An 11380-nucleotide genomic window follows, 5' to 3' on the forward strand; every position below is an offset into this window, starting at 1 on the left:
AAGCATGATATAATTTTATAAAAAGTAATTTGAAACCTGTGGCATCTGTGAATCTTATAAACATTAATTTCCATGTCCATTTAAGCTGCACGAAAAAAAGGGGCGATCCGGAAGGCTGTCCTCATCTTTATACTTCAATAAGAAGCAGTCAATGAGCTAAATTTGTTTAGGTTGTGATCATATGTCAATTGAACCACATAAAAAGAGATCATTAAGATACAATGCGTTTGGCTAAGTACAGCACAGCATTTTATTTCCAATTATATTAATTACGTACTGTTTTCTTTTCTTTCTTGATTTCTAAATTACAGAAGAGTGAGAAGTTCGGAGAATATATATTAGTCATAGGAGTTGTGTACCATTAGCGAGAAGCTCGTCAATTCGGCTCTTGTATTATTGGACTCCTTCTTTGTTCACACCTCCACTTAGCTTTCCATCTCATAAGATGATCCAAATTAACATTATTTGGAAAGAAATTTTGGACATAATAACACAGGTAAGTAATCACAATACGTTAGATCGATCAAAAAACATTTGTCCCCAAAATGTGATTCTAATAACTTGGTTGTATGTAGAAGTTTTTTCTTTTGGACTGGATATGTAAAAAATTCATGTATACTGGTGGTCTTACTTGGTAATAATCTAGACTTGTAAGCATCAAAGCCCATTTCCTTCAGAATCCGAACATCTTGGTAATCTAGAATTAGTAATATATATAAAAGAAATTAGCATGGATATAAGAGGATAAATTAGCATTTAAGTTGAAGATAAATACCACCCTATTCGAACTGTGGGGGAAACAAGAAATTAGATTCTTACTTAAATTGATTAAGAAGCGGTCAATGTGGAATCTTGGTTTAAGGGTAAGATCGCTTAAAGATTAAAGATCATTTAAAAAATACAAATTTAGTTATATGCCCAATCTTAGACATACTCTTACCCAAAAAAAAGGGGGTATAGCTGTGCGACTATACTATTTCTAAAACAAGCCGCGCGGCTATACTATTTCTTTAAAAAATAGAAATAACCGCGTATAGCCGCGCGGCTATACTATTTCTTATATGTGTGTGTATATATATGTATAGAGTATAGCCGATATTTATTATTTTTTTTTTTTATAAAAGAAAGAGCAGACTACAGCCATGAGGATATACTATTTTTTTTTAAAAAAATTACGAAAAAACCTGGTATAGCCGGGCGGCTATACTATTTCTTTTTTAAAAAGTGGAAAAATGGGGAAAAACCGATTTCTTTTAAAAAATAATTTGAAAAAACCGAGTATAGACTGGTGGCTATACTATTTCTTTTAAAAAAGATTCGAAAAATCATGTATAGCCGTGCGGCTATACTATTTCTTTAACAAAAACATTAGAAAAAAGAGTATAGAAGCGGCTATACTATTTCTTTTTCAAAAATTAGGAAAAAAACTGAGTATAGCCACCCGGCTATACCATTTCTTTAAAAAAAATTTATGAAAAAAGGACCCTCCAAGTTCTATTAGTTTATACTTTATATATATTAATTTGGTATAGCTGCGCAACTATACGAATAAAATACACATGTCTTTTATTTGGCAAAATCTTGGCAAATTACAACTTAAAAGTTCGGCCACTATATAATATTTTAATATAATATATTTAAATTTTTTTAATATATATTATTTGTATTCAATGGTATGTGGTAATTATGAAAAGAGTATAGTCGCTCGGTTATATTATTTGCATTTCTTGATGCCCAACAATTTGATTTACTTAAACTTTAAGACTGAAGCGCTTTTTTTTTTTTTTTTTTTTTTACAAAATGTTATGGTGTTGCCCATCTTTATATCCAGAGGATCCAGAAAAGATTATAGCTATATATGGGTATTCTTTATGTACTCAAAACTTTGGATGTCTGTGACCATTACTTAACCCAAGACTTATATTAAGAGTAATTTTGGATGACTATGACTATGGGTAATTCTTTGATTCAATGGATGAGAAGAGTGAACAAAACACAAGTTCAGTTTCTTCATTAATATCTCTGTAACCCATAAGATGGTTAACAAATATATTTCGGATTTTTCTTGGTTCTCTCCATTTCAGGAAATGCCGACAATCTCACTATCCAAGGCATGCTAATCCTCTTTGGTTTGTTGTGCCATTTTTTTTAGCTGAAATGGTGCACAAGGAGACGGCAGGAGAGGGTTGGGCCTTCTACTTTTTTTAATTTTTAATTTCTCGAAAAATGGTTTCACTTTCAATCTTTATTCCCCTGAAGTTTGGTCTTACTTAGTATTGTGAATTGTAAATTCTTCCAGTTTCTTTCTATTTTTCTGATAATTTTCACAACACAAGAGCTAAGGCAAAGAAAATTATTGGAAGTGCATATTGTGTTTGTGTATGTGGGTGGGGTGAGACTAGAATCTACTTTATCGTTTCCAGATTGCAACAAAAAGGATTTCCGCAGGGAAAACAAAGGAAGAGAGTGAATAAGATAGTTGAGAAATAGACATGTAATCAAATTAAAGAGAGATAATCAAGAAATAAAAATAAAGATGAGAGAGAGAGAGAGGGTGAGGAGTTTTAGAACTTTGCGTTGTTGCCAACAAAGTACCTAATGCAAAGTTGAGTGCTTGTTAAATGAATTCTGAACCGTTAGATAAGGATAAATTTAAGAGCATCTACAATCATGCTCTCTATTTTTTAGTTAAAATTTAGCTAAAAACACACAAAAGTTATTTTAGGAGCTTTCTATAAAATTTCAACTTCAATCATACTCTCTAGTTTAGGGAGTCATAAATGCTAGAATTATATTTTAATTCAACATAAATGGTCCATCTATATGAAAAAGAATAATATAAAAATGGACAATATTGATTAAAGGTTTAAAAATATTCATTAAATAGGGTAGCATTAAATTATAGGGAGCCACTAAGAGTTCATTCTCTCTCCTCATATTTAGGAGCTCCTAGAGGTCTCTATATTTTAGGAGCTGGATAGGGAGCATGGTTGGAGGTGGGTTTTCTTACTTCCTCCCTAAATTTTATTTAAGGAGGTGGTTTAGAGAGTCCATTGTGGATGCTCTAAGGGTTGAAGATGTGTGTAAAAAAGTGTGGTTCTTTGTGTCTCCCGATCTTGACCCTATATATATAAGTATAGCCGCTCGGTTATACTATTTATTAAAAAAAAAAAAAAAAGAGCCGAATCAAGCCGGGTGGCTATACAATTTATTTAAAAACATTTAAAAAAAAGCGCAGCGTAAGGCCGGGCGGCTATACTATTATTAAGATAAATTATAAATAAAAAAAACCCAGTATAGCCGTGCGGCCATACTATTTGTTTAAAAACAAATAAAAAACCGGGTATAGCCGCATGGCCATACTGTTCCTTTTAAAAAAAAATTGGAAAAATCCCAGTATCGCCGATCGGCTATACTATTTTAAAAAAATAAAATGGAAAAACTGAGTATAGCCGCCCGGCCATACTAATTATTATGAAACAGGAATAGCCGCGCGGTTATAATAATTATTTTGAAAAAACCAGGAATAGCCGCGCGGTCATACTATTTAAAAAATTTATAGAAACCCAGTAAAGCCGCATGGCTGTACTATTTCTTTAAACAAATTACAAAACCGGGTATAGCCGCATGGCCGTACTATTTCTTTAAAAAAAATTAAAAAACCGGGTATAGCCGCCGGCTCTACGATTTTTGGAAAAAATGGAGAAACCGGGTATAGTCGCCCGGCTGTACTAATTCTTTTGGAAAACCAGGTATAGCCGTGCGGCTAGACTTATTCTTTTGAAAAAACCGGGTATAGCCGATCGGCTATACTATTTCTTTTGGAAAGAAATCCCCAAAACAGAGTATTGCCGCTTGGCTATACTATTTGGAAAAAATTCTGGAAACCCAAGGGCTATACTATTTCGTTTTAAAAAATTTTAAAAATTAGTATCGCCGCAGGGCTATACTATTTCTGTTTTATATATATATATATATATAAAATGGGTAATTAATAGATTGATGTAATTATACTCATCTAAGAGTCTAGACCATGAGATTGAAAATCTGTAAGCATCAAAACCCGTATCCTTCAAAATCTGAATATCTTCCAGTAGCAAATACATAACCAAATAGTATAATTAGAAGAAATCATGAATATCGGAAAGAACTTACTGTCCTTATATATACTTGATTTCTTATAATGTGGGATTTGTACCTTGTAGCGATGATATTGATCAATAGCCACATCTCCATTGCTGCGGTCCTTCATCCTCACTGAGTATTTTATTTTATTTCCTTTCAAACATGTGTCTAACAATCAAATTAAGTTTCACAAGAAAGAAAAAGTCTATATAAGTGAAAGAAACCTGGATATTTGTGAGTGAATGTATCCCATATGCTCGAGCATATCTGACCAGAACACTCATACGATGAAGCTGACCCAAATACGAAACCCGACGGAAAACTGCTCCTCTTGAGGATACCTGTGTCACATGCAGCACCAAAGTGCCTTGGATTGTAAGCTCTGCTACTTGTCACTTCACACCCAAGGAGTAACAAGTAGGAGGACCAAGAGCAGAGTGCTGTTTTTGACTGCCATGACTAAGCAGTTATTGTTTTTCTTTTTCGAGTCGTTACTTGGCACGCCTTTATATATATATATACATATCGTGGAGAAAGCATGGACATTAGAGGATAAATTAGCATTTAAGTTGAAGATAAATACCACCTTATTCCAACTGTGGGGGAAACAGAAAATTAGATTCCTACTTCAATTGATTAAGAAGCGGTCAATGTCGAATCTTTGTTTAAGTGGGTAAGATCACTTAAAGATTAAGGATCATTTAAACAAAAGCATAACACTAAAATGTCACGTGGGCATGATTTTGATTTATGATTTATCCCTTTTGTTGCAGCTTGCTTGCCTTTCTGCTTGTTAAGGGTTTTCGGCTTTTGGTCGCCTTGTTTTTCTTCTTAGCTTTCTTAGCCCCTCTGGGTCCTCTGTTCCTTTCTGCTGCTCTTCTCGTTTTAACGAAATTCCACTTCGACCAAAAAAAAAAAAACAGAGAAGGCAATCCCAGTCTCTCAGACAATGGCTGACATGAGAAATTCTGGGTTCATATGTGAGATCCCACATCGACCAACGGAGAGGGGGTGATGTGCTATATATGGCACACCTCGCATCCATCTAACACGAGGCCTTTTGGGAGCTCACTGGCTTCAGAGTACTGGGAACTCCGAAGTTAAGCGAGTGGGAGGCTGGAGCAATCCCAGGATGGGTGACCACCCTGGGAAGTTGCTTCGTGAGCTCCCAAGAACAAAACCGTGCGGGCTGGTGAGAATGTAGCCAGGCCCAAAGTGGACAATATCGCGCTACGGCGGAGCCGGTCCGGGGTGTGACAGTTTGGTATCAGAGCCACTCTGCCGTGTGTTGCGAGTGTGCCGACGAGGACGTCGGATCCCTTAAGGGGGGTGGATTGTGAGATCCCACATCGACCAACGGAGAGGGGGTGATGTGCTATATATGGCACCCCTCGCATCCATCTAACACGAGGCCTTTTGGGAGCTCACTGGCTTCGGAGTACTGGGAACTCCGAAGTTAAGCGAGTGGGAGGCTTGAGCAATCCCAGGATGGGTGACCACCCTGGGAAGTTGCTTCGTGAGCTCCCAAGAACAAAACCGTGCGGGCTGGTGAGAATGTAGCCAGGCCCAAAGCGGACAATATAGTGTTACGGCGGAGCCGGTCCGGGGTGTGACAGAATGGTATCAGAGCCACTCTGCCGTGGGGTGCGAGTGTGCCGACGAGGACGTCGGATCCCTTAAGGGGGTGGATTGTGAGATCCCACATCGACCAAACGGAGAGGGGGTGATGTGCTATATATGGCACACCTCGCATCCATCTAACACGAGGCCTTTTGGGAGCTCACTGGCTTCGGAGAACTGGGAACTCCGAAGTTAAGCGAGTGGGAGGCTGGAGCAATCCCAGGATGGGTGACCACCCTGGGAAGTTGCTTCATGAGCTCCCAGAAACAAAACCGTGCGGGCTGGTGAGAATGTAGCCAGGCCCAAAGCGGACAATATCGTGTTACGGCGGAGCCGGTCCGGGGTGTGACATCATAAATTGGTAACCTAATCAAATCCGCATTAAACATAGATAATTAGAAGTTAGAACAATCAGAATTTGAGATCAATATGAACCCATCTGAATTCACAACGTCGAAAGGAATTTGGTTGGACCCAACCGACTTTTTATTCTTGTTCATACACAAATAACATTCACATTATACATAATTTATTTGGTCACAAACAACGTCTGCAATTCGATTTCCCTAGTACTTAGGAACTTTTTGAACCAATGGGCTGAGAGTTTTGGGTATCGTTTCAACCCATTTTTGTAATCCACAAAGTTCATACCGAATCGAAGAGTGTAACCACTATACCATTCAAAATTATCCAACAGAGACCATGCAAAGAATCCCTTAACATGGACACCGTGCCTGCACAAAAAGATGGAATTAACTAAACCTGAAAAGGTTAGGCATATATATGTATATGAATGTACTCAGTATATATATGTTTTTTTTTTTTTAGTACAAAGCGATAGTCTAAATTAGAGGGGAATGAGTTTCTCACACACACATTTGATGCTATGGGGGTTCGAACCTGAGACCTCAAGTTGTAAGTCAAGGCCCTTTGTCATTGGACTAGACCCCGTTGGCCTTAGTATATATATGTTACATTCATATATATGCACATACATCTATACGTCATATGTGTATTTATAAATAAATAAATATATATATACACACACATATACAACACAAGGGATATGTATAGGCTTTGTGGAGCAATTGAGCACTTACTTGATGGCTCGTCGAACGTAATAGAGGTGGAGATAGTAGTAGTCAATTCTCTGGCTATCATTAAGGGCTTCCTCAAGTGACAATTTTGGATGGCTGAACTCATCAATCCCTACAACAAATATGTAACATGTTAGTCTTTTAGTTTTAAGCTTGTTCATGTTTTAAAAAGAGAAGGGCTACCTCCTCTAATATTATTACAAAGTGAACAGAAATGTCACTAGCTAAATAGATAGTTCATTTTAAATGTGTACTTAATAGCAATAACTACACTACATGTGAAAACTTGATGATGCAACTAACTAAATAATTACCATTCTCCGTAATGTAAATGAGTGGATCATTATACTTTCTCTTTGTGTAGAGTAAAAGATCTTCAATTCCTCTTGGATAAACATATAGCCAATCTGAAGCAGCCTGTAATACCATAGAAATCGAGAGATTTGTAGAAGTTACGTTTGTCTGTGAAAAACAATTAATAATACCACTAATGCTAACAGCTAAGCTAATTTGATATGCGTACCTTTGGACCAATAGAGACCCCATTAAGCTCAACTGCCACAATATAAATGGTCAAAATCTAATTGTTATAAGAAACTTAAAAATTGGTAATCAACAAACTTTGAATTTGTACTACGTACATGAAAAATTAGCACGAGCATCTGTCAAGTAGCTTGCATTTACAGAATTTTGTCGGCTTGCATAGGCTGCATAATAAGTAGTATAGTAATTTAATCCAAGAAAATCAAATGACCCATTTAGCAATTTAGATTCTGCTTTCGTGAAGTTTGGTAGACGATTTCCAACAAGAGACCGCATACTGTGCGGATAGTCACCACTTGTTATTGGCTCCGCAAACCTACAAAAATGTGGAAATTCGCATTTACAAACTTAATGCTAAATAGGATATTTTCTTGTCTGAAAATTTGGCATGTTATATTGCCGGAAATTTGGCTTATTATAAAGCCAAAACAAAAGTTGATTCCAAACTTAAACATTCATAAAGCATATTTTTATTTGTTCAATGTATTTAAATTAATATTCTATTAACATATATATTCGGGAAACAAATATTAGATTATGCTAGTAAGTATTGTAAGCGAGTTACAGATTTATATTAGGTACTGACCATCCAAACATAAAATCCAAGGCTCGTAATGCAGCATTTTTATGGTGCTTGGCTTCAGAAATAGGCACAAACCAATGTGACAATAGCGTTATCCCTACCAGACCCTTTTGAGATGCCTGCAGATTAATTTTGAACATAACAGGATTATTGAGTCATATAGAATTCTCCATTATTCACATATAGTTCTCAATTAGGACCTAATATTCTAGCCCAGCGCGCTAAAAAAGAGACCTGATATTTCTTCTTGTACAATTCTACAGCAGTTGCATGTGCAAGGAGCTGGTTGTGTGCCACCATATATGGTTCTGTACTTGAATCCCCACCGATGCAATTTAGCTTCTGCCAATCAGAACATCGTCCGGGCGCGAAGTCCCCTTTTGCATAACCACCAACACTATAGCTCCATGGCTCATTGAATGTGATCCAGTATTTTACCCGATCACCAAATTCCTTGTAGCAAAGCTCTGCATAGTCTCGAAAGTGATTTCTGTACACACACACACACACACACACATATATATAGAACGATGGTTGTAAAAATTAAAATCCAATGCCAAATATTGGTTTCGAACATAGGTATATCTTAATTTGTTCACGTACATAATATGAGGGCTTAAGAAACCACCGTATTCGTCTTCTAAGGCTTGGGGAAAATCCCAGTGGAAGAGGGTTACAAATGGCTTTAGACCTGCATGAGTAATAGAAAAGAGTTGACTAAGTGATGTTTCAGGTGGGATTGATATTTGAGGTTTTATGTGATTAATATAGAAAGCTGCTTCACCATTGTGTAGGAGTTCGTTGATGAAACTGTTGTAGTATTTGATTCCTTCCTCGTTCACGCCCCCGCTTAGCTTTCCATCTAATAATTAAGAACAAAACAAGCAAATACACAAATACCTCAATCAATAATAAGTGCTAAGGAAAGAAAAGGCCAATGGTAAACTATTTCTTGTCTTGGTTCAATTTTTTCAGATAACGACTTTAACTGATAACACAGCTAAGCTTGCAACACTTTCTTAGTTGGTTATATACAACGATAAAAGGAGGGCCACATGAATTATTATTTCAATAAAGAGACATTGATGAACTCACTCGGTAACAATCTTGGCCATGAGATAGAGAATCTATAAGCATCCATCCCCATGTTCTTCATAATCTCCACATCTTCCTACAATAACACAAAAGATATAATTATAAAAAAGAACCTTAAAAGGATCTCATTTTCAATTTCCTATAGCTATGTTCTCTTCTCTTACTGGGCTCGAAGCAAAGAAGGCATATGTGTTTGTCTAGTTTCTTTTCTAAGAAAAAACAATGAGAATTATGTGATCAAAATTCAAACCTTATAGTGGTGATATTCATCAATAGCCACATCTCCGTTGCTGCCATCTTGGATCCTTTCTGTAATTAACCGTAAAAAAAATATATATATTAAAAAAAAATTTATCTAAGCACGACTATTATATATGTATAAACAAAACTTGGTCCATTGTTTAATAAGTAAACTAGATTAATCAATTTTGTTCTCCTAGCAATGCTCTGCTCTGTATGAAAAATAGGGTCGTCCCTGAGCAAGAGGGTCCATAGCTTCGCTGGGGAGCTATTTTGGCCCAAGCTCAAGCCTGGGCTCGTGGTGGAGCCCGCAAAGCGGTGTTTATGAAAAATGAGAAGTCTATTTGTGAGGTATTAGCAACAACCTTTACCGTCGAAAAAAGTCAAATCTAACATAAGAAATCAAATTTAGTGACGGGATGGGTAAAAACTGCATTTGAGAGGGAAATTAAGAGTAGATCTGGATGTTTGTGACGGTAAGGGTAAAAACAATGCCTAGACACACCTGGATGTTTGTGGGTGTAGGTATCCCATATGCTTGGTCCTTTACCACCTCCTCCTGCAGCCCCTTCATACTACAATTTACACACGCACATAAAAGAGTACAGAATGAAGATGCCAATGTTCATGCATGGATGCTTAGTCTGGCAAGAAGAAGCTAATTAAGTAATTAGAACAAAAATTAAAGGGTAATTGAGCCCCCAAAAGAGAAAAGACTCACCTGGTAAGAAGATGAAGCTGAGCCAAATACGAACCCAGCTGGAAAACTGCTTCTGTTGAGAAAAGCAGTGTCATATTGACTGGGTGTAACTGGAATGGTGGCTTCGCTATTTGCCAATGCAAAGCCAATGAGTTGCAGAAAATAATTTCCTAAGAGCAAATATCCTAATTGGAGTGCCATAACTTGAGGTTTTGGTGATCTAGATAGCTTGGCTTTGCCTGTCACGAGGTTTATAATGGAGGAAGGACACATCACAGCTAAGCTCAAAAGTCAGGAGTCTCAAGACACATGTACACTGTGCATGCAACGGTTAAAGCATCTCAAATGTTCCTAAAAAAGAAAATTTTAATTTAAAAGATCGTTAAAAAATATTCATTTGATGAAGCTAAAATGTTAAATTAATGTCATAGCTTGATTTGGAATGATCAAGGAACCACTAAAAGCATCTAATTTATAAAAGCAAATTAAACATTAGCAACAATGCTTTACCACCACGACTAAGGGTCCATGGCTGATTCAACGTGATCCAATATGCTTTACCCGATCATCAAATTCCTTATAACGGAGTTTTGCATAATCTAAAAGTGATTCCTGCATATACATAGATATGTTTGGAAAATTAAAAATTAATGAGAAATATTGATTCTAAGCACTTCATACTAGTATAAATGTGTTAACATACACATATGCACAGATATAATTACATCGGTATATCCGAATATGGATTTAGTAGCGGTCTATTTGTTTCGAGTTTCCACACTCAACAACTCTAGTTTGCTCTTACAATGGACACCTATTCGATGGCGGATCTAGGATTTTTTACAAGGGATGGGCTAATTTTTTTTTTTTTAGACACCTATGTGATTCTGACTACAGTCGGGTTCTCCACCAAAACACCCACAAGCTCAAGCTGGTCAAACCATTCAACATTGGCTCATAACATCTTCACAACATAAAACCACCATCAATACGTCAATAGAGAAACACATGGAAAAAGAAGAAGAGAGAAATAGAGACTTAACAAAACAAAAGAGAAACAAATAGAGAAGACAAAAGGAAAGCAAGAGAAAAGAAATGGTGGAGAGAAGGAAGAAGACAAGAAAAGATAGAGAAGAAAGAAAAAGAAGAGAGAAAAGAGAGAGAAAAGAAAGAAGAAAAGGGGCGAAGGGATTAAATAAGAAAGAGAAAGAAAATAAGAAAAAGGAAAGAGAAAACAGAGAGAGACAGAGAGAAACTTTGGGCTAAAATTTGATTTATCTAAATTTGACTTATAAATTAAGCCTACTCTAAAAAATAGGACTAGGCTAGAGCCCATTACAGGCCTAAGGTTATCTCTAACCCATGAGGCCAAATCCA

At 36.6% G+C, this 11380-nt stretch overlaps 1 protein-coding gene across 1 annotated transcript; it reads right to left on the bottom strand.

The window, feature by feature from the left end:
• Window positions 1-6203: 6203 nt before the first annotated feature.
• LOC117630080 (beta-glucosidase 12-like) lies at window positions 6204-10224 on the bottom strand. The gene is made up of 13 exons (XM_034362818.1): window positions 10025-10224; window positions 9809-9878; window positions 9314-9372; window positions 9064-9139; window positions 8753-8830; window positions 8572-8659; window positions 8203-8458; window positions 7972-8087; window positions 7484-7701; window positions 7366-7397; window positions 7157-7259; window positions 6846-6954; window positions 6204-6479 (listed from the first exon to the last, which is right to left on the bottom strand). Exons 1-13 carry the CDS (start codon window positions 10202-10204, stop codon window positions 6275-6277), a joined length of 1590 nt encoding a protein of 529 aa, XP_034218709.1. The 5' UTR covers window positions 10205-10224; the 3' UTR covers window positions 6204-6274.
• Window positions 10225-11380: the final 1156 nt, after the last annotated feature.

The sequence above is a fragment of the Prunus dulcis genome, chromosome 6 (assembly GCF_902201215.1).
Source record: "Prunus dulcis chromosome 6, ALMONDv2, whole genome shotgun sequence".
NCBI classification, from domain to species: domain Eukaryota; kingdom Viridiplantae; phylum Streptophyta; class Magnoliopsida; order Rosales; family Rosaceae; genus Prunus; species Prunus dulcis.